Source organism: Budorcas taxicolor, chromosome 1 (genome assembly GCF_023091745.1).
Source record: "Budorcas taxicolor isolate Tak-1 chromosome 1, Takin1.1, whole genome shotgun sequence".
NCBI classification, from domain to species: domain Eukaryota; kingdom Metazoa; phylum Chordata; class Mammalia; order Artiodactyla; family Bovidae; genus Budorcas; species Budorcas taxicolor.
This window is the reverse complement of record NC_068910.1, coordinates 160,035,133-160,059,896: the sequence shown is the minus strand read 5'-3', so window position 1 is coordinate 160,059,896 and position 24,764 is coordinate 160,035,133. Positions and strand designations below refer to the sequence as shown.

Genomic DNA, 24,764 nt, shown 5'->3' with positions numbered 1-24,764 from the left:
CAAACAGGTGTCCCGTGTCTGGCTATGAAGGAATAGAGTCGTCGAGATAAACTCCAGGGCAGACCGTGACTTACTGGAGGCACTGTCAATGCTGCTGATGCTGTCTGTGTCGTGCAGGTGGTGTCTGTGCAGCTGCCTGTAGAGACTGAATTTGGAGAATTTTCTGGGCTTTCCTATTCCTTTCAGTTTTGAATTTGCATCATCAGGAGGGTTCAGGATGGGCAGATCTTTATCAGATTCGTTTTGATCTTTGAGGCGTAAGGATTCCATAGATTCTGTTGTTTCAGCCTGAGAAAATTATTTTTAAAAAAAGAGAAATGAAAAGAAACTGCATAATATATGCTGCAATGTGGTCTTTTAATTCCAGTTTAAAGTTTACACGTGTTGCTGGCTCCCTACAAGACACACAATAATGTGCGTGAGGTCACATGCAGGGCAGTGGGGGGATTCTTGTGAGCTGTTTAAACACTTTCAAAGGGACACCAGGAAGTCCATTACAAGTTCCTCTTTCACTGCATCAAATTCTTGCAATTTTATGCCAATTAACCTTTCAGTTTCAGATATAATTACATGAGCTATACTCACTGTTGAGGTACTGAACGTCCTCTGATAAACATGAAGTAAGTGATGATTTTTCTGTCAATTATTTTCCCCATTACCTTTCCACTAAATCTCTATTTTCCTAGGAAAGTCACCAACATATACAGCAGAAAAATCAGATGGAGGCCATCAAATTTTTAATAAGTATATTGATATTTTGGCAACCATCTATCTGAGTTGAAATAATAACTACACGAATATAGGCGTACAGAGATTTTGGCAGTTCTTGATTTGAAAGGTACCTTGAGGAGCTATTAACCTCCTGCTTTCAAACAGAATTCTCTAAATGTCCCCAGACTGACTTATCTTATTTTCATATGTCTGTAAGAAGGAACATTTCAAAACCCTTGGCAGCAACTTGTAATAAGGCTGCTTACTTGAAGTCCAATTGTGCTGCACATTTTTATGAACTTTTTTCCCCCAAATAGGAATTAAATCTTTAATTTAAATGTAAACCCGAGGAACTGACTATGAGATAGCAAATGTTTTACGGAATCTATTTAGTTTTCTTACAAGAGAAGAAACTGAGACTAACAGACTCCTTAGGTGGTATTTGAAACCAGGTCTATGTTGGACTCAACTATCCAGGAATGTTCCTCCTTTCATTCAACCCATCAGCCAACCAATCATGCTTCTGATACACACTTATACAAACTGTGTCCCTTTTATGCAGTTCCATAAAGATGAAATCTACTAACTGTGAGGGAACCCAGAGATGGTCCCCCGATGACGCGCTTCACGCTGCCCACATCCGTGAGTCTGTGTTCGTTGTCATCCCACCTCCCGTAAGCCAGGTCAATCCCACCCACAAAGGCCACTGACTGGTCGATGATGACGAGTTTCTCATGATGAGCCCACAGGTATACGCTGGACGACACGTGATCCGGGTGCCTCATCACCTTGAGAGGAAAAGACCCACACATATAGTATGCTTTCTAAAATGCCTTTCATACTATAACAAAATAGGTCTGTTCATACCCTCGAAGAGCATTTCCTACAATTCAAATACTAAAATGTGCTATCTATACATTGAAGGGAATCCCCAAACTTCTAATTTTATCCTCAGTATTTACCAAAGGAAGATCCTTGGTTACTTTTCAAGACTCCCCTGCCCATTCTGGACCCCCACACTTGTGGGGAGCTACCATTCAGCTTGAAATTTGGCCACATATTTCAATAAAGGTCAGCTCAGTGGGAAGGAAGATTCCCTTCCCTCCACCAAAGGATTACATTGTATGTGGTATTACTTAAAAAACACTGAAACTTTTGAACCAGTGTCTATCTGTGACAAAAATTACTAAGTGTATTGATATTTTAGCAGTCATTGAGTTGAAGTAGTAAGTATATGATATAGGGATATAGATGTTTTGGCAGCTCTTGATTTTAAAGGTACTTTGAGAAGTTATTAATCTCCTGCTTTCAAGTAGAATTCTCTCTAAATGATCCCAGACTGACCTATTTTTGTATGTCTTTAAGTGGAAATATATCAAAAACTTTGAAGACAATTTTACTGTTTAACAACATTTTTTTATTGTGGTGAAATACACATAACATAATATTTACGGTTTTAACTTTTTTTATGTGTACAGTGCAGTGGTATTAAACATATTCATATTGTACAACCATCTCCAGAACTTTTCATTCTGCAAAACTGAAACTCTACACTCATTAAACAATAAAGCCCCATTCCATCTTCCCCCAAAACTCTAACAATTACCATCTACTTTTTATCTCTGTGAATTTGACTACTCTAGGTACCTCATGTAAAAGGAATCTATCTTTTTATGACTGGCTTATTTCACTTAGAATAATGTCTTCAAGGTTCATCCACATGATTTAAGATATGTCAGAATTTCCTTACTTTTAAAGACTGAATAATATTCCATTACATGTATATGCCAATTCATTAGTGAGAGTGTGATATTAAAGTGTCCAACTGTTATAGAACTGCTTTATTTCATCCTTTGATTTTGTCCATATTTGCATAATATATTTTGACAGTCATTATTAGGTATGTAAATGCTTATATTTTCTTGCTGCACTGAAACTTTTATTAATATATAATATCCTTCTTTGTCCACTGTAAACTTTTTTGATTTAAAGTCTATTTTGACCCATATTAGTATAGTCATTTCTGCCTTTTTTTGGTTATTATTTACATGGATTACCTTCTTTTAATCAAGAAAAATATATAATCATTATATACTTTAAGCCTACTGGAGATTTATTATTGTCTTGAAATATCTCAATAACTGGGCAATATTTACTGATAGGTTTGTCCTTGGTAAAATATCAAATGGCTTTTTCCAAATTGTTTATCATGTTTATTCACATTAGTAGTACTTTCTACTAAGAGCTTTTAAGGAAAGTGCTTTAAATCCTAAAGGAACTCTTTTTGTGTCTATCGGTATTCAAGGGATGTCCCAGGGAGCTCACATCTAAGAGGTTTCAGGATAACCTTAATGAAGAGTATGGAAACTTGATGGGACTCTTGAATATTAAAACAACTCTAGGAATAATGTTCTTGGCTAAATGATCAGGGTAAAAGAAGCAGAAATGAGAACTCTGATGATCCCATCAAAATCAGAAATATAAGAAAGTATGTGTGCTCAGCCGTGTCTGACTCTTTGCAGCCCCATGGATTATAGCCCACCCGGCTCCTCTGTCCATGGAATTTTCCAGGCAAGAACACTGGAGTGGGTTGACATTTCCTACTCCAGGAGATCTTCCTGACGCAGGGATTGAATCCGCGTCTCTTGCATCTCCTGCACTGGCAGGTGGATTCTTTACCACTAACGCCACCTGGGAAGCCCATAAAGTTCATAGTACTATTTACTCAAAATATACATGAGGGAATTCCAAAGACTGCCACTGCTCAAAGCAAAACATCTCTGAAAACTGTAGAATAATAAAGAAGAAACATTTTTCAGCAAGATGACCCAAATACCTTTATGTTGGGGTGTAGACGCAAAACATATCTGAAAACTGTAGAATAATAAAGAAGAAACATTTTTCAGCAAGATGACCCAAATACCTTTATGTTGGGGTGTAGACGCATCAGAGTCCTCTTGCTGTATTCACTATTGATTCCAAGGGCAAGTTCCACCTCTTTGTAGAGCATAATGAAGATTCTTACCCCTTGTTGCTGTCACAAGAAAAAAACACAGGGAAAAATAAGAACTTCTGGAAGTATGCTATGATTTTCTTTTTCTTCCTCCTTTCTGGGCATTGTATTTTCTAAAAACTTCTTCTATAAACAAGTATAATAAAATATTTAATGAAAACTGCCACAGAAGGAGCTGAAATGTGTAGATTAAGACACAAATATAAAAAATAAAAAGCTACCTCCTTTACTTTCTAAGCATACTGAGTCAATATTTGACTAATTACAACCAGAATGTTGAAACTGCAACTTTAAATAGTAAAAATGTCTGATAGTCTTACACCTTTGAACACCTCCAAATACTTGACATTAGAGGAAAGTTTTGATCTGATTCATTGTTACAGAATTAGGGTCTTCTTTTTGTTTTTATCATATCACAATGAGTTGAAATAACAGTGTTTTTTAACACTCTGATGATAAAATATGCTAAACATGCCTTAAATGTTTTGGGGGATATTTTCATAGATTTGTTTTCTTTATTAAAAATTATTTCAGTGGAAAAATATTTCTCACTCTTCAGAAATGAATGTGTTGGTTCACACTCTTCATCCACAATTAAATCATTAAGGCCTATTTCACCACTGAAATGACTTCTTCAGAAGTCAGCTTCTCTAACAATCAAAAACCCCTGAGTTTTAGCAGCAGCCCACAAATTAACATTGATCTGTCCCTAGACCTTGGACCTAAAGGAAAATAGACAAAGCCATTGTGAAGGTCATACTGAATCAAAAGTTACTCATAAACTTTAATATGCTATATAAATAATATCTGTCATTAATATTAACCATCAAAAAGAAAGTCCAACAGCTGGTAGTATAGGAAAGTACCATTATTTTTCTCTCTTAGTTCTGGGTAGTAACAAGGTCTTAGCTTATGGTTAATTTTGCTTGACACTTGAATGTTCTCCCTTCTCCTTGTCCTCTTATATGGTTCTCCCATTAACATACAGCTCCTCCAGGAAACTCTATATTGTTTATCCTCATTTCTTATGTCATTTTTTTACTTTTTAGGTTTGCATCCTCAGTATTGCTGTGTAGTTTGCAACACTGAATTTGCATTTTATATACGCATCAGCTCTGAAACCATTCTGGATGATTCTGAAACCATATATAGGATACTGTAGCTACACATAGACATTTAATATCCTACAGATTTAAAGGCAAGAAGTTTTCCATAATCTTTTCTAGAGTATTAGAGATGCAAGTGTATCTAATAAACTATAGTGATGAATAATAATTTTGTTATAGTTTGAATATCAGTTCAGTTCAGTCGCTCAGTCATGTCCGACTCTTTGTGACCCCATGAATCGCAGCACGCCAGGCCTCCTTGTCCATCACCAACATGAGTTCACCCAAACTCATGTGCATTGAGTTGTTGTTGCCATCCAGCCATCTCATCCTCTGTCATCCCCTTCTCCTCCTGCCCCCAATCCCTCCCAGCATCAGGTTCTTTTCCAATGAGTCAACTCTTCACATAAGGTGGCCACAGTATTGGAGTTTCAGCCTCAGCATTAGTCCTTCCAATGAACACTCAGGACTGGTCTCCTTTAGGATGGACTGGTTGTATCTCCTTGCAGTCCAAGGGACTCTCAAGAGTCTTCTCCAGCACCACAGTTCAAAAGCATCAATTCTTAATCCATGGTAATTAGGCATTGTTCATAATGGACATTCGAGTCACAAATTTAAGAAGACTTACTGGATTGAACACATGAAATTTATAACAACTGGACATTTTTTCAATGTTACAAAAATGTGAAAAAAACATAGGAGTTAACATTTTTAGTCTGCAAGATATAAAACCTTGGAGTAAACAAAACATGTTTACAATTCCCTAGTGTTGCTCTGCCAATACTAAGGAGCATATTTTAGCCCCTAAATCCTTTAGAATAACACATCACTTCAAGAAACTAACTTTGTCTTACTTGGTGTTAGTAATATTTGAAAAGTGTCATCTTTCTGAAGGGATACACCTGATTTACATTCTGGACTGCATTAAGGAAACCTGAGTACTAGCAGAAGACCATTCTTGCTCTGAAAAAAACAGGATTAAAATACATATGTCATTTTATTTCTCTGGTTAACAACTGACTTTTGGAACTTGCTTATCATTTATACATTATGCAACTATTATTGTAATCAAGTACGAAAGTACAGCAGAGAAGGCAATGGCACCCCACTCCAGTACTCTTGCCTGGAAAATCCCATGGGCAGAGGAGCCTGGTAGGCTGCAGTCCATGGGGTCGCTAAGAGTCGGACACGACTGAGCAACTTCACTTTCACTTTTCACTTTCATGCATTGGAGAAGGAAATGGCAACCCACTCCAGCGTTCTTGCCTGGAGAATCCCAGGGACGGCGGAGCCTGGTGGGCTGCCGTCTATGGGGTCGCACAGAGTCGGACACGACTGAAGCGAGTTAGCAGCAGCATGAAAGTACAGACTTGAGTAAAGAAATAAGGAAGTGAAAGGATTAATTCATTAAAGGCAGGAAGTGAACAGATTAATTTCCAATGATCTGGTCAGTGAGTGCTCTAAATGAAAACTAGAACATTATTTTATTTTTGTCTTCTACTCTTTAGATTTACTTTTCTATTTAAATATTTTAGGATTCAGCAATGAGTAACAGTTTAAAAAATTGCCTCCCACTGAATGATGCAATATAAAGTTTAAAACCCCCAATTTCAACCTAAATTAAAGAACATTACACCTGACATCTCTCATCACGGTTCATTTGTTTTAAAATGGATGATATTTTACTTCTTAGGCTTGTGAGATTATTACTCAAGAAGGACAGTAGTTGCAAATTAGGAACTGGAGTGAATCTTATAATTTTCCATTTATCTGCATAACGAATGGATTTTTTAAACAATAGAGATGCTGGCACTAATGGATTATAGTATTGATATTATCCTCCATCTACTAATACCTGACATTTTCTTCTTTACTGTGTCTTTCCTCATTGAAATAAATTAACCTATAGGAAATAGGATACAGACTTTTAAGTCATTCTAGCTTAAAAAGAAATGACTAATAAGGAAGTAATTAAATATAAAAAGTTCATTTTTATGTAGTCTGGTTTACAGTTGTTTACTTACACCACATCCACAATAAACAGTTGATTAGTGAAAATATTCTTGTGATAATAAGGAAATAAATTCCTCTTCTTTTGGTCAAGGCATTACAAACTATCATAAACTCTCAGCTATAAAGGGCAAAGCCAAATATATCCCCTTGGAATGAAGGCATTTGGTGGGTCCTAATAGTGCAGACTAATACAAAATATGGGAATATTTGCACACAGTGAAAGCCAAATCAAAAACAAAAGGACTGATGTTAATTCTGTAATTTAAAAAAACACTTTTGAAGAATCTGATGTTTTATCAAAGCCTTTCAGTGACTCTAGGGGAAATTACCCTTTGCTCAGAAGAAAAGTATTAATAGGGTAAGTGGGAAAACAGATGGCCCTGGACTTGACTGTGTTTCTTACATTTCTATGTTATGTTATTTATCTTTGCTCAAGTCAGCTAACCCAAGGATTCCACACAATAAACTTTATGACACCTGACTTTAGAAAGATAAAAGTTCTATCCTCTTTTCTAATTCATTTTTAATCAAGTAGAACAGATCCAATATTATAAACAGTATGAACTTTTAGGTGCTTTACACATACAAATGCATATGAAGAAAATGAAAAATAAAAAAATGTTTATAGTTGAAATCAAGAGACTTTGTTTCTGAGCCAGCTTTTTCTCTGATTGTTCAAAGCACAGTGGTCAAAATATTTTCTAAATGTAGTAAAGTTGGTTCACTGCCTAAAGATGGCTTAGCTAACACACCCCCAGAATAATCACTAATTTTATCACCTGTCAAGGACTTTCCTGGGGAGTAGCATAGCAGGGATGGATGGTTTGTAATATTTTAAGAAAATGAAAAGTAAAGGATAAAAAGGAATCATATCCTCACCATTGAAATGCAAGCAGCACTGGTAGGTAACAGCGCAAGTGCTCATAAGCCTTTCTTTTTCTTTCCAAGACAATTTTATTTAAAGCACAGTCCTTAAGGTTGAAGATCCCTTCTCTCCTTCCCTATTTCACCCTTCTGGCCCACTATTTTGATAAGATTCTCTTTGATTTTTCTGTTCAGTGATGTGATTATTCATCTCATTTGATGAACGTGGACATCCTTCCCTGCTTTTGGTCCCTGATTGCAACTTTAGAATGTGCTCTGCGGTCCAGGACAGAAAGAAACTAACTTGATGACAAAATCCCCCTGAGAACTAAGGTTCTATAGTTCTCCAGATTGCTGCACTTGAAGAATCTTCCGGTGCAGTTCTCATCAGAAATGTCACGTATTTCTATGGTTAAAATATACAAACTGGATACAGGGATGCAGTTACCCATAAGCGTCATGCAATTTATCTTACCTCCAGTATAATAAATTCAAACCTGTACAAACCCTGGGATGCTGCTTTGCGTTGTAAACAGTCTGTCTCTCAACATCGGTTTAAATTTTTTAAATGATGACAGGGGATAACCGAAGACCAAAGAAACAGGAAATATCAACTTGGTTACTACCAGAGAAACAAAATATTGTATTTTTCCCCTCAGAAACAGCCATTAAAAGAGATGTTTGCCTATTGTTGGCTATAAGGTAGAGACACTAAATTTCTCCCCAAAGAACTACAAAATCAGATAGAATAAAAAAAAAGAATTCATTTCATTCAACCTTATGGACCTCTGGGATCCATTAATGCAAGAATAAATACTATTTCAACCCAGTACTTTGTGAAGCTAGTGGCTTTCAGAAACTAAATTATGTATGTAAAGCAGTGTTTATGAGCATATGAAATATCAATTTGGAACGATCTGAGTGTTAAAAATTTAATAATATGGTGTAGCTGGATTAAAGAAGAGAAATTCTATTAAATGTACCACTGAGAAATTAATATTTAATAGTATTACTCTTTCCTTAGGAGATTTAAAAAATCATTACATGTAATTTAAAAATTACAAGTTTCAAAAAAGCAGATGAAATTGAAACAAAGCACCATTATCAGTCAGTAATATTTATTTGGCCATGATATTTACCTGATACCTCACAGGGTTCATGGGCCATAAAAGCAAAGAGAAATCACGACAGTGGTAGAAGAGCGACCTGGACAGGTACGCTGAGGGGAATAAACATGCAAACACCAGCCAACATGGAGAGGAGGACCAGACTTGCAGGATCTTTCTCCTGAGCCCCGCTCTGGAAAAAGTTACTAGCTTTCTGGAGCATACTTAGGTGTCCCGCAGGTACCGCATAGTCGCATGATCTAAAATGTAGCTCTCTGACCCTGGGTTCTTCCCACTTCCTTCCTCTGCCACATTCACTCTACCAACACACCATTTTGATCAGATCACCCTTCGTCCATCACACCTCCCACTGTTTTTCCATGAAGTTCAAACCGCTGGCTTGGTTCCAAAGCCTCCCCATCCCAACTGCTTTTTCAGCTTGATGCCCCATCCTACATATGCTAACACTCATATGCCATCAACCTTGTCACCTCACTGTGATGGACAAGGACTTAGAATTCCTGCCTCCAGAATGTTTCCTCATCACAGTTCCTATACCTAGAAATCTCTTCTGTTAAAATTTTTGGCCCATCTTGAATGCTCTAAACCCTTCATGCTGTGAGGGGCTTCCACACCAGACCTACCCAATGCTCTCCCTCCTGCTTTGAATCTTGGCACTGACTCTGCACCTAGCTGACTTCTATATAGATCTTTAAGCTCCTTCAGGTCGAGAATCGGGTCTTTCATTTTTGTACATGCTAACATGATTAGCCAGTGCCCTAACGTAGCAGGCATTCAACAGAAACACATCAGCTGAAACCTAAAAGAGTAAAGCATTTGATAAGCATGTGAAGGGAAGATTTACTGGTATGACTGATGACTGGAAGGGCAAAGCTGGAAAAATGGATTAGAGTGGCATTTCTGGAGTTTATTTCTGGAGGAGAAATAGGAGAGGTGCTATTTCACAGAGAAAAACATGGAGAAAGTTATAGCCCATTCAATATGTAGAAAGACGTCTGGTAAGGCTAGGGCTGAGCCCAGGATGCGAGTCCTTCAGCAAGCCCTCCCAGGGGCAGGGATGGGGTCCTAGTCACACACATGACATCCTTAGTTATTAGCATAGGACCAGATGCAGAGGACACACTCAGTATCTGTATGCTGGATTATGTAATGAATATGCAAAGAATACATGTAAGACTAGAATTTCCAATTTTGTGAATGGAAGTCTCTTGAGATAACAGACAGACTAGCCTAGAAAATGATGCTTTGGTAGAACATGTGTCAGAAATAAAGAAAATCAACTTCTTTTGCCTTTAACATCAGCAGTAAGGAGTGCCTATACCTACCCCTGGATATCCTAAACTAAATGCATGGGGAAAAGACATGGAAAAAAGGGGGAAAGGTGAGTGAGGAGAGGGGTATGGGAATGTACAGGATGGGAAAAAAGAAACGAGTGATGGCTGTGAGAAATAGAAAATGCTGACCTCAATTACTCAGGATCTGCAAATTCTGCTTGAATGTTTAATTACAGAATTTAAAAAATTAAGACAGTTTCAAATAATAGTAAAAAGGCTTTGCTGCTGTTGTTTAGTCACTAAGTCAAGTCTGACTCTTTGTGACCCCATGGGCTGTAGCCTGCCAGGCTCCTCTGTCCATGAGATTATCCAGGCAAGAATACTGGAGTAGGTTGCCATTTCCTTCTCCAGGGGATCTTCCTGACCCAGGGATTGAACCCATGTCTCCTGTATTGGCAGGCGAATTCTTTAACCACTTAGCCACCAGGGAAGCCCAATAAAAAGGCTGCTGCTGCTGCTAAGTCACTTCAGTCGTGCCTGACTAGCACTCCCTAATTTGGACATGATTAATAACAAAGTTAGATCCATCCTAATTCAACTTAATTTACTTGAGGGTCAACCACATAAAAAGATTAGTTGTTATTGTTTTCTGTTGTTTTAGTCACTAACTCGTGTCCAAGTCTTTCATGTCCCCACAGACTGTAGCCTACAAGGTTCCTCTGCCCATGGAATTTCCCAGGCAAAAATACTGGAGAAGGGTGCCTTTTTCTTCTCCAGGGGATCTTTCCAACCCAGAGATTGAACCGACCTCTCATGCATTGTAGGCAGATTCTTTATTGCTGAGCCACTGGGGAAGCCCAAAAATTCATTAGAAATATGAATGCAAAGTAGTCATTGGTGAGCCTATACTGGTTCAGTTATTTACTTTTTATAACAGAAAGAGCACAATCAATGCTCTCCCAGAATTTATAGCGTCAATTTACCATAAACTGTTTCCAAACTGGAACCAGTGGTTTTTTATGACCTTCCTTTGATATTCTTCAACATCCGCTTGACCCCATCTGACTGAAATTATTCTCAGATGACTTTGTCTTTTGCTCGAATGACAAATAATGAAAAAAATAAAATGCTATATTTCCTTTTATCATTTATTATTCAATGATGAAATTTCATTACAATTTTTGCTTATAAAATTAACTGCCCATAACTGATTATAAAACAAAAAAAAATAGAGCTGCTAGTATAATTCATGCTGTGAATTAGGTGAAAATAGTTATGTTTCAACAGTAATGGGAAAAAAAAATAACAAAATAAACTTGAAAATAGTAAGTATTCTTTTGTCAAATTCTAAAGAAAAATGTTATAAGTGTATATGAAGGGCTTTAAAAAAAGGCATTTCAGAGGCAATAAACATTTAAAAAATTATATCAGCATGTTAGTAAAGTACATACTGCTTTTCGCTTAAGAATGCAGTCCAACCTCCAACGATTTCCTTCAACCACCGGACGTTTCAGGAAGATTTCTGGACTCAACCTGAAATCACAAAACCAAGATTTCAAAAAACTAAAACAAAATATTCAGTTCTGATTGTGTCATAGGAAGCAACAGTAATTTTAGCCCAAATGCTATTATCATCCTCCACTGTGGCAAGTCACCCAAAGTTCTCTATGAGTCCATGTACAACTTCATACTGGAACAACAACCTTTATCCAAAAAAAAAGGCAGTCTCCATTTCTCTGTTACTCACATATCATACATACACACACTTGCAGATACTATTGACTGTCTGCCCAACAACCATTGTCACCTTTTCCTTCCTTGGTATCAGGGCCTACCTCCCATGACTAAATGTGAATATTCTGAATAATTGCTTCCTCACTCTTGTGTTTAGCTCCAGTTTATAAAGTAACACAATCCTGCACAATGAGATATAGGAGGAAGTACACAGACAACATCCACTGGATCATCGAAAAAGCAAGAGTTTCAGAAAAACATCTATTTCTGCATTATTGACTATGCTAAAGCCTTTGACTGTGTGGATCACAATAAACAGTGTAAAACTCTGAGAGAGATGGGAATACCAGACCACCTGACCTGCCTCTTGAGAAATCTGTATGCAGGTCAGGAAGCAACAGTTAGAACTGGACATGGAACAACAGACTGGTTCCAAATAGGAAAAGGAGCGCGTCAAGGCTGTATATTGTCACCCTGCTTATTTAACTTCTATGCGGAGTACACCATGAGAAACACTGGACTGGAATAAACACAAGCTGGAATCAAGATTGCCAGGAGAAATATCAATAACCTCAGATATGCAGACGACACCACCCTTATGGCAGCAAGTGAAGAGGAACTAAAAAGCCTCTTGATGAAAGTGAAAGAGAAGAGTGAAAAAGTTGGCTTAAAGCTCAACATTCAGAAAACGAAGATCATGGCATCTGGTCCCATCACTTCATGGGAAATAGATGGGGAAACAGTGGAAACAGTGTCAGACTTTATTTTGGGGGGCTCCAAAATCACTGCAGATGGTGACTGCAGCCATGAAATTAAAAGACACTTACTCCTTAGAAGAAAAGTTATGACCAACATGGATAGCATATTCAAAAGCAGAGACATTACTTTGCTGACTAAGGTCCGTCTAGTCAAGGCTATGGTTTTTCCAGTGGTCATGGATGGATGTGAGAGTTGGACTGTGAAGAAGGCTGAGTGCTGAAGAATTGATGCTTTTGAAGTGTGGTGTTGGAGAAGACTCTTGAGAGTCTGTTGGACTGCAAGGAGATCCAACCAGTCCATTCTGAAGGAGATCAGCCCTGGGTGTTCTTTGGAAGGAATGATGCCAAAGCTGAAACTCCAGTAATTTGGCCACCTCATGCGAAGAGTTGACTCATTGGAAAAGACTCTGATGCTGGGAGGGATTGGGGGCAGGAGAAGAAGGGGACGACCCAGGATGAGATGGCTGGATGGCATCACGGACTCAACGGACGTGAATCTGAGTGAACTCCGGGAGTTGGTGATGGACAGGGAGGCCTGGCGTGCTGCGATTCATGGGGTCGCAAAGAGTCAGACACGACTGAGCAACTGAACTGAACTGAACCGAACACAGACAATGAGATGTATGAGGCGGTAAATAGAAAAAGTTCTTCCTCCAATGAAAGGAAGAAACACACGGGCACACATACACAACCCCAGGGAAAGCGGCTCCGGGATGGATGCTGTATGGGGGCATGATGCTCAGATAGCTGCAGCCACACTGAAATTCTAAGGGCAAAGCCACAACCCTAACATCACTGGAGAACTTCACCAACTCTAGTACTGACTAACTTTAATGATTTTTTTTTTTTATGTGGACCATTATTAAAGTCTTTATTGAATTTGTTACCATATTGCTTTTGTTTTACGTTTCGGATTTTGGCCATGAGGCATGTGGAATCTGAGCTTCCTGACCAGACATTGAACCCACACCCCCTGCATTTTGGAAGGCAAAGTCCTAACCACTGGACCACCAGGGAAGTCCCTAGTACTGTCTAACTTTAGAATTCTCATTCAATGAGAGAAATAAATCCTAACTGTTTAAGTTACTTTCAGTTGAGTATTCTAACAACCCAGGCCAAAAGTGTTCTAATTGATAAACATGAACACTGACTTCCTATACCAAGGAGCAGTGTCCTTGGGAACCTGGGCTTTCTGAGCAGGGAAGAAAGCAGGCTTGCTGATAGGTAAGCTTTTCCCACTGTGAGAATGGACCCCTGGGTTCTTCGTAGTAATGCCATGGGCAGCACAGTACAAGAGAGTCACTTTTTCCCTCAGGGTTAGGTTCAAAGTCATTGCCTGACTTAAACTGGTAAGTAGTGTGATAAGCTGCTAAGTCACTTCAGTCGTGTCTGACTCTGTGTGACCCCATAGATGGCAGCCCACCAGGCTCCCCCGTCCCTGGGATTCTCCAGGCAAGAAGACTGGAGTGGGTTGCCATTTCCTTCTCCCATTTCTCTTCTGTAATGGGAAAAACAAACAAAAAAGCAATAAAGTTTCATCTGCTGAAATGCTAGACCTGGAGGAGCAGGGTAAACTGTGTAAGGATCAAAGTCTTACAGAACATTAGGGTGAAATAGTGCCTTGCCAGGGGGTCTTCAAAGCATGGGAAAACCACAGGGCTTTAAGGAGCTAAGGAGATTAAAAGAAATAATTTTATGCTCTACTAAATTCAGTTAAAGAAAATAAAAATCCAGAGAAAAAGAATCTAAAAGAAACTTGCATTGGATAAGATAAATAAGAAAACAGATAATAGAGGGGTGTGCTACTGCTGCTAAGTCACTTCAGTCGTGTCCGACTCTGTGGGATCCCATTGACGGCAGCCCACCAGGCTCCCCCGTCCCTGGGATTCTCCAGGCAAGAATACTGGAGTGGGTTGCCATTTCCTTCTCCAATGCACGAAAGTGAAAAGTCAAAGTGAAGTCGCTCAGTCATGTCCGACCCTCAGTGACCCCATGGACTGCAGCCTACCAGGCTTCTCCATCCATGGGATTTTCCAGGCAAGAGTACTGGAGTGGGGTGCCATTGTGTATACAGTATAAATATTTACATATTTAGCTTAAAATAGGAAACAACTTGAACAAAAAATACAGCAACTGACAGGAAAAGATCTAAGATGAATTAAAAACAAATCTGTTTTAAATAGAAAAGTGTGTCACTGAGCACTGCTAGTTCACGGAAAGTAGGACATACCCAACAACATATATGTGCTTGCAATTTTCAATGCACACATTAATTATGGGCTCAGAGGGCTTCAGTGTGGGGGCCATTTTCAGGTCTATACTCTGTAATTAAGTCTTTATCATCTTTTTTTAAAATCTAAAAACACTGTGTACCTTGTATGCAGAAGATTCTACTAGATACTTTGGAGGATCTTAGGCAGGCTCTCAAGGAAATCTCGATTTTGAGCATAATGTATGAAAAGATAAAAATAGTCACGCTATGAAAAATGACAATCATGCTATAAACAAATGGCAAGTACAGTACAGCTATGACTCACAAGCATCATTATGTCAGGATCTTAACTAAGTAATTATTAGCTAAGCAAAAATTCAAAAGAATTGTGTAACACTACATTTCATTGGGTTTTGGACAACAGTGAATGTAAGATGCATATTACTGTGTGTACCAGTAAGAAAGAAAAAATGATGACAGCTATAAGATGTTAATGAGTGTGAGATGCATTCCAAATTCAGAGATGTTAAAAAGTACGTCTAAGTAAAGGCTCTTCTTAGAAGATTTTATAGTTTTAAATGCTCATATGAGAAAGAAAATGTTTAAAATAAATCATCAGGACGTTCATCTTAAGAAAATAGAAAAGAGAATAAATTAAGAAAAAGTAAGAATGGGAATAATAGATAAGAATAGACCTTAATGCAACATAAAACAGAAAAACAATAAACTCAATAAAACCAAAATCTAATTCTTTGAAAGATTAATAAAACTGACAAACTGGCTAGATTAAAAAAGAAAAAGGGAATTGATTATTTTGTGGGAAGAAACAGTACCAATTCTTCCAAGATTCACTTGGGAAAAAAAGGCAGGGAAAACATGTACTTACTCATATAATGAGGCTAGCATTATCCTAATATGAAAACCAAAAAGAAAATCTAAGAAAAGAAAATATTAAGTACAATATCCCTAATGATCACAGAGGTAAAAATCTCTACCAAAGCTTCATAACTTATAAAAAGGATCATGACAAAATGGGGTTATTCCTAAGAATGCAAGGTTGGTTTAAAATCAATCAATATAATTCAGCACATTAATAGAAAACAGAAAGATTATATCAATATATGCAGAAAAAAAGTCTTGACAAAATTCAATACCCATTTAGAATAAAAACTCTCAATACATTTTAAGTAGAAAGGAATTTCCTCAAAGAAAAGTCACCTATTTAAAAATCTACCTGAAGCGTATAATAAAAGACTGAAAGCTTCTCATCTAACACTGAGAACAAGAAAGATGTCCATTCTCACTACTTCGATTCAACATTTTACTGACGATGCTAGCCAAGACAATAAGGAAAAAGAAAGAAAGGAAGAGAAAAAATAAATACAAAGCATACAGATTATAAAGGAAAAAGGAAAACTGTCATTATTCACACACCATATGTTCATCTATGGGGAAAAATCCTAAGGCATCTACAAAACAGTTACTCGCACTAGTAAGTGAACTAAGCAAGACTGTAGTAGGTAAGATCAGTATTAAAAAATCAACTGTATTTCCATATGCTGGCAGCAAATAAATGGAACATGAACTTTTAAAAATACCATTTACAAAAACATAAAAAACATGAATTACTTGGTGATAAGTGCAAGTATGTGGAAAGTACAAAACATTGATGAGAAAATTTAAGATCTAAAAAAAAAATGGAGAGATATAGAGTATTCATGAATTGGAAGACTCAATATTGAGAATGAACACATTTGTTCTTGACATATCTTCTAGTGAGTAGTGGTTTTACTGTTCTTTTCCCTCTGATTTCTCAGTTGGGAAGAGAACTGGAAATGGGCATTGGCACAGGCAGAGAGAGCCTCAGAAGTCCTCTGGTTAAGGCTTGAGGAAAGGAAGAGTGGGACCTTCTGGCAGTGCTAGCGGTGGCAGGGACTGGCCCACAGGCATCAAAAACCCTGAGCAAGTGGAATTTTCCCTCCCAAAGGAAGAAATGTGGTTCCAAGAGGATGATACAAATATTCATTGCTTGGCTCTGGATACAAAGTATCATTGCAGAAACTGTGTAACAGAGCAGGGCACATTTCTCTCAATAGCCAGAAGACTGAAAAGGGAAGCAACAGGCAACCCACAAGTAGTGGGCAGATCATGGAGGGAAAGGAGCTCAGAAAAGTAATGCTACATAAAGTTGTTTATGAACTTCTAGCTCACTCCCAAGCTGCACACACATAAATTTGATCCTAAATATTATATAGAAGAATTTGAGAACTGAAATAAGAAACAAATCACTGCCCAAATTTGCCATTAGGTGGAGAACATGGGGGACAGATCTGGACAGCACTGCAAAGGATTTAAAAAGAAAGATGTCACCAAAGACACACAGATAGAAGACTAGTTGGAACATTCTGCATGGACCTAATGGACCACTTTCCTGCTAAAACAGAAATACCAGTATTTTCTGTAAGATTTAAACAAGACCCAGAGTCATAATATTCAAAGCTTCCAGAATACATGAAAAAGTACTTGGCATACCAAAAAAAAAAAAATCAGAAAAATCTCAACTTGCAGGAAAGCCATTCAACAAATGTCAATTCCAAAATGATATGCTGGAATTATTTAATATAATTCTTTGCTAGATATTATAAAAATATTTCAACAAGTAAGGGTGAACACTCTTAAAATGAATAGATGGTCAAAAAGTCTCAGCAAAGAAATAAAGATATAAATAAAAGCCAAAGAGAAATTTTCAAGCTGAAAAATACTACAATAATCAAACTCTCATTGAATAGGGTCACTAGAACAGAGGTGACAAAGGAAAGAATCCATGAACTTAGAGAGAGATAAAGAAAAATTATCCAATTTGAGTAACAAAAGATTTTTCAAAAAATTAACAAAGCCTGAAAGACCCATAGGACAATACAAAAAGATACTGATTTGTGTCATCAGAGACTCAGAAAAAGAGGAGAAAGAGGGAAATGCATGAAAAAAGTTTGAAGAAATGATGGCTGAAAATTTCTCAAATTTGATGAGTGACATAAACCTACAGATTCAAGAAACTCAGTGAACTCCAAACAGGATAAATTCAAACACCACTATCAAATTGCTGAAACCTAATGACAGGAAGAAAATATTAAAAGCACTCAGAAGAAAAACAATGCATTATTTAAGAGGGGAACAATAAATCAAAATGACCAAGAATTTTTCATCAGAAAACACTGAGGCCAGAATGAACTGGAGTAAATTGTAACTAGAATGTATAAAGATCTTCTGCAATTCAGTAATAGGAAGACAATCCAATAAAAAAAGAAGAAAAATAAGATTTGAACGTTCCTCCAAAAAAAACTCAACAGATGTCCAAAAGTCACAGGAAAATATGCTTACCATGAAAAGACATGCTAATACAACTTAAAATCACGAGAGACTATTGAATACCCTTTGGAATGGCTAACATTAAAAAAGAATGATGCTGGGAAAAATTGAGGGCAGGAGGAGAAGGGGGCAACAGAAAATGAGATGGTTGGGTGGTGTCATCAACTCAGCAGACATGAGTTTGAGCAAACTCTGAGAGACAGTGGAGGACAGGGAAGCCTGGTGTGCTGCAGTCCATGGTGTTGCAAAAAGTCAGACACGACTTAGTGACTGAACAACAACAACGAAAAAGACTAACAACAGCAAGTGCTCGCAATGATGAGGAGGGATGAAATTCCCAAACACTGTTAGTATATGCACTTCAGAAAACAGATCGACAGTTTCTTAGTGAAAGTCGCTCTTAGTATTGATATAATGCAATAACTTGAATTTACTTTTTAAGATAAGGGTTATCAAATTATGCACCATGAATCAAATTTGGTCCACTGCCTCTTTTAGTATGGCCCGTGAGCTGTTACATTTTTAAAGGTTTATTAAACACACACACACTTGCACAAACAAGAATATGCATCAGAGACTATATGTCACCTGAAACAACTGAAATATTTACTTTCTGGCTCTTTACAGAAAATGTTTGCCAACCCTGTTGAAAGTCAGAAGCTTTTGAACTTTTGGGGTCATAAGCCACAGGAATACATTATGTATTCATCCCAGTATTTTCATCCATCCGTCTACCTACCTACCTACCTATCAATCAGTCTTCTATTGACTACTGAAATAAAAGTTGCACAAAATAATAACCCTAACTTCCACTTAGGGCTTCCCTTGTGGCTCAGAAGGTAAAGAATCCACCTGCAATGTGGGAGACCTGGGTTCGATCCCTGTGTTGGGAGGATCCCTTGGAGAAGGGAAAGGCTACCCACTCCAGTATTCTGGCCTGGAGAATGCCATGGGCTGTACAATCCATGGGTTCACAAAGAGTAGGACACGACTGAGCGACTTTCACTTTCATTTTTCCACTTAAGCTGCAACTCTCATTTGTCTTCTTTCCTACCTTTTCTTATTGCATTATTTCAATAAAATTCTAACTATAACTTACTACCTCTCTGCCTAAAATATTCACCTATCTTTATCTGGACAGCTCCATCACCCAGGACTCAGGCCAGCCTCCTCTCCTGTGAAGCTTCCACAGCTCCTGCAGGCTCAGTCACTGCCCCTTCCTCCGAGCTTCCCCCAACCCCACCCTCATCCTGTGCCCTCTGCCATGCTGATCTTCACCACTGAAGTGAAGAAGTAAAATTGCTCAGTCGACTTCTTCTCCGGAGAAGGCAATGGCAACCCACTCCAGTACTCTTGTCTGGAAAATCCCATAGATGGAGGAGCGTGGTAGGCCCCAGTCCATGGGGTCGCAAAGAGTCAGACACGACTGAGGGACTTCACCACTGAGCAGGCCCCAATCTGTTGTCCTGCACATAATTTCCTGACTGCGTATTTTCCAGGGTAGGGGCTGCTTTTCATTCATCATTCTGGACATGTGCCTGTCACATAGTGGCTGCTCATTAAGTATCTCAGAAATGAATGAGTGAATAAATTAACAAATGAAAGAATGGGTAGTTAAATGAATTAACGAACAAAAGAGCTAAGCACTTCTAGGTCCCAGGTTGTTTCTCATTTCATTAAATCTGCCTTTTAGTTCAGTTCAGCCACTCAGTCGTGTCTAACTCTTTGTGACCCCATGGGCCGCAGCAGGCCAGGCTTCCCTGTCCATCACTAACTGCCGGAGATTGCTCAAATCTGCCTTTGCTTGCATATTAATTGTTTCAAAAAGAAAGTAACACAGTTTTCACTCATGTATATGATGTCTCTTGATTTAGATTAGAAGCTTCTAAAGGGCATGTGCATCTTCTCACTATGTTTTTCATTCTCTCAGATCCAGATATATCAGGGTGTGATAAAGTTTCTGAATGCTCACTTTTGCAATATAATTGTACAATAATTTTCTTCACTTTTTTTGAGGGAAGTTTCTGCAAAGGTTTTATTTCAAAGAGAGTGTTGTAATAAGATGTTATCCTAGCATAGTCATGAAAAAGAAATAACCTGCTGATTTACTTTTTTTGGCTGACAGAAGAAACATTCAACATTCCATCTCTTTAGATGTTTAAATGACAGCCTATATTTCAGTGTTCAGAACCTTCAAAACATATATTATTTGCTTGTGTAAAACATGATAACATAGGCTCAATGGAAATGCTATTTACACTCTCTTTCATGTCCTAGTCAAACTTTCAGAAATACTTTGTAAAGGAAGATACCTACTACATTAAGCTTGAACCTATTCTCATAAGTGTGTAGAAAGTATTCAATCAAGAAATAGCTCATAAGCATGAAACTTTCTTTTATTTCTGGTAGCTGACTTGAAGAGATAAAATTTGGCAAGAATAAAAAGACAAAGATTAAGCTCCTCCATAAATGTGAGAATAAACAGAAGCACAGACACGCTGATTATCACAAGCCTTATCTGCTGACTTTAGATCAATGGTTCTCAACCAAGAGGGACTGTGTGCCCCAGGGGACATTTGATGACGTCTGAAGATAGTTTGGTTATCTCAATTGGGACCTTGCTACTGGTATCAAGTGGACAAAAGCCAGAGATGCTGATGGTTCTAAACACCCCACAATACAAAGAACAAGCCCCCGCAATAAAGAATTATCTGGCTCCACACGTCAGTAGTGCCAAGGTTGGGAAAGCATGCTCTAGACTTAAACATTTCCTCCTCACTGAGGCGAAACAGTAGAAAAAGATGAGTTCACATTCCTAATCACTCTCCTTTCCCCCCAAAACCTAGAGGTAGGAAGAAATGAATTATGATGCTATTTTCATAGTTCAATAAAGATAGCATTTGGAAAGAAATAGGAGAGGAAAAAATGGGGGTGGGAGGAGCATTTTAAGCAACTAAATTCTTAGAAGGAAAACACATTTTAGACATTTTCATTTCCACTGTAGGAAATGTTAGCATCAGCAATGGGTTTTAACCATCCAGGCAGATGGGTTATTGGAACTAAAGTCATACTACAAGGCCTACACCTACTCCAGGAGTAAAATTTCCCAAAAGCTAAGTGAATTTTAGATACGAGAGACTTGCAATGGCTTTAATTAGCATTTTAACTCTCATGGATGATTTTAAAGGGGATTAGAAAGTTGAAATCTGATGCATCTCTAGAAAAGCTAACCAGGCTTAGTCATTACAAAGGATATTTTAATACTAATAGGTAAATGGAAATATTCCAGTTTCAAAGGGACAATTCAGAGGAAGTGTATTCATTGGACCTGGTGACAGACATACCAGCATCATGGAAGATATCCAAGGAAAACTATTTTCCATTATCTCTACACCTATATTTGCATTGCAAAATAATCTTTACTACAATAAATATTGGTTATTTGCTTCCAAAGGGAAAAACAAAAACAAAATTGCTTAAACTAAATATTTTAACAATATATATGGATGTGAGGGTTTTTTTTGAAAAGACCTTTCAGTGGAGGCTACTACAATTAGTTAGTTGGGACTTTGACCAAAACATTTGTGAATACTGCTGTCTTTCTTAATGTCTGATTCTAGAACAGTACAACACTGTTGTATATTCCTAAACACAGAGATCTCCAAACTCCCCAGGGACATATACTAACCACCAATCTGTGATAAATATTTCTTCTTTTGCCTCTTCCATTGCATTTGCCACATCTTCAAAATATCCTTTGGCATTAACATACCTGAAAGACAAATTTTCTGTTTCATTTTTTTTAACAAAAAAGATAGAAAAAGAAATCTATCATTTGGCAAAACAGAAGACGGAAGCCACTGCCTAGAATCTCTACAAAACCACCAGCTAACTTTGTATAACTGGAAACAAAAACTGAGAATACTATGTTCTGTTTGCTATGCAGGAAATACAGTAAGTAGACAGAAGCAGGCAATCTGATTCTTTTCTGCTGAGAGAATAACAAATTGAATGCTCTCATCATTGTATGAGGTCAGATGCCCTCTCCCACCCTGCTGAACTCACACACCATTGTTCTTCTGAGACTGAAAGCAGACCAGTTTCTAACCCATGGGTAGAATAACATGCTAAGCAAAATTTTATTTAAAAGGAATACCTACCAAGTAAATTTCTCTGGCTTAAATTATGGCTAATGACTTAAATAAACTTTTCATTTGCATCATTAGGAAAATGTATGAAGTTAACTTTTAAAATCAGACTTCACAATCTAAAGCTAGCTATCTAAAGTTCATTTTTTAAAAAATCATAAAAACAAAAAATGGAAAAATAATTTATGCTCAGGTAGTCCTATAAAGGCTCTTGTGAAGTATAATACATAATATTTTTTCACAGCTTCAAAAATTGATTCCAGGTGAACTTAGACCACTGTAATATTAAATGCTATGACTATCTTCACAGTCTTAGAGCAAAAAGATCTTACCATTTGGCTAAAGTGTTCTCTTGGATGGCAGCATATGATCCAAATCGATGATCTTTGAGAAAGTCAGGGCCATACTTCTGGATGAATTCTTCTATAGCCCCTCCCCACCACCGAGCATGTCTATAGCTGTTGCATTTTAAAATCAGAGTCCTTCAAAGAAAAGCAAAATGTGGAAAAGAATGGTCACTTTATGCTCTATCTCTTTAAATAATTTAAGAATTAAACATGTCCCATTTGTTTTGGTACTGCAGCAAAGAAAATTTTAGACAAAAGAGCATCCTACTGATATGAAAAAAACAGACTTTTAAATGGTTTTGGCAGTATTTAAAAAGTATATTCAATGTAGCACCAACAAACTTTCAGGTTATTTCTTCCCTCATTCACTTATGCAAACATGTGTAAAGGTCTAGAGCTATCTGGGCCAAGCTGTGAGGAAGACATGGAAGAGGCATAAAGTGAGGTCCTACATCTAAATCTTAGAAAATTGTTGGTTCCTGTAAAGGACATTTCCCTTTGGCCCACCTGGTGTCCATTCCCTCAGCCTCTGGAAATAGCCTGATCATCCCGTGCCTTCTCTGGGTCTACCAAAGCCAACAAAATGGCATACTCCAGCTCCTGATTCCAAAGGCTGGTTCAAGGATGATATTCATAAGCCAATTCCACCCAAAAAGTGAGAATAAAATCAAGGACTTGCTCAGAAATGCCAGCAAGAGACTCTTCCCCTTCTACCAAACTTGGTTTGAGTGTAAGATGCAGCCATCTTGCTACCACCAGGAGACCAGCCTTAGGATGGAGCAGATCCCAGGGGACAGAACTGAGAAACTCCAGGAAAATGCACCTCAGTGACATTGCTGGAGCCCTGGAATCAGTCATGGTTAACATACTTGATTAATTACTTCTGATGTAACCCAGACTGCACTAGATTTTTCTATTGCAAATGACTAAATGATCCTAAATGGTTACAGATTTGTCACTGCTGAAAAAAAAATTCAGAGTGGGAGATTACAAAAAGTTATTACACAGCAAATGCCAGACGAGGTGACTACCACTAACAGGTGGAAATGAGTTATCCAAATTTGAAGTTCAGAGAAAACAAGGTGTGGGAATTCCCTGGGAATCCAGTGGGCAGGACTCCATGCTCTCACTGCCAGAACTCCAGGTTCTATCCCAGGTCAGTGAAATAGGAATCTGTATGTCTCCGCTGCTGCTGCTAAGTTGCTTCAGTTGTGTCCAACTCTGTGCGACCCCATAGATGGCAGCCCAGCAGGCTCCCCTGTCCCTGGGATTCTCCAGGCAAGAACACGGGAGTGGGTTGCCATTTCCTTCTCCAACGCATGAAAGTGAAAAGTGAAAGTGAAGTCGCTCAGTCGTGTCCGACTCTTAGTGACCCCATGGACTGCAGCCTACCAGGCTCCTCCGTCCATGGGGTTTTCTCTAAGCACTGCCAAAATGAAAAAAAAAAAAAAAAACAAGAACAATAACAACAACAAAAACCCAGAGAAAACAATGCAATGATCCTGATAAGAAGGAGGGAAGGAGGTATATGTATAGACCCTAAAATAATTATTTCTAAAGATTAGGGATGTCCAAACTGGTCCCCTAGATATGTCAGAGATATCTGGAGTTATGATATGTCAGCGTTAATATTGATGTTAACTAGAAAAGAGATTGGGAAAAAAAGAAAAATTATTTGGTAAATAACAAAAATTAGGGTTAGGCTTAGGCTTAGGCTTAGGCTTGGCTTTTGTCTGGGGTGTACGGAGAGGCAAGGTGAGATGTGGTGGTGCTGGGAGGAGGGAGGCATTCTCCATCGGCCACAGCAGGCAGATACAGGGTTCTGCAGAGAGGTCACCAGGGCACAGGAAATGCCTGGGCTTGACCCAGCATGCAAGCACTGCTCCAGCTGAGCTGAAATGCCTCTGAAAACCACTTATGAGAAAAAGATATTGTAGAAGAGATAAAGGACAAACAGAAGTCTTATCACAGGATGTGAATCAGAGGTTAGGGGGAAAAAAAAGAACCATTCCAAACATGGAGGTAGAAAGAAAGGTGAAATTAAACAATGTGTGAGGAGGGGTGTGAAGAGAACCGTCCCTAAAGAAC

General features: G+C 38.1%; 1 protein-coding gene across 1 annotated transcript in view; it reads right to left on the bottom strand.

Moving 5' to 3' along the window:
* Nucleotides 1-24,764, bottom strand: part of PLD1 (phospholipase D1) — a 228,823-nt gene that overhangs the window by 80,505 nt on the left and 123,554 nt on the right. The window contains exons 10-15 of the mRNA XM_052638648.1: nucleotides 22,662-22,811; nucleotides 21,870-21,953; nucleotides 11,560-11,641; nucleotides 3,635-3,745; nucleotides 1,299-1,499; nucleotides 75-288 (exon numbers count right to left, since the gene is read on the bottom strand). Coding sequence (XP_052494608.1) covers nucleotides 75-288; nucleotides 1,299-1,499; nucleotides 3,635-3,745; nucleotides 11,560-11,641; nucleotides 21,870-21,953; nucleotides 22,662-22,811 — 842 coding nt within the window. The remainder of the gene's footprint in view (nucleotides 1-74; nucleotides 289-1,298; nucleotides 1,500-3,634; nucleotides 3,746-11,559; nucleotides 11,642-21,869; nucleotides 21,954-22,661; nucleotides 22,812-24,764) is intronic.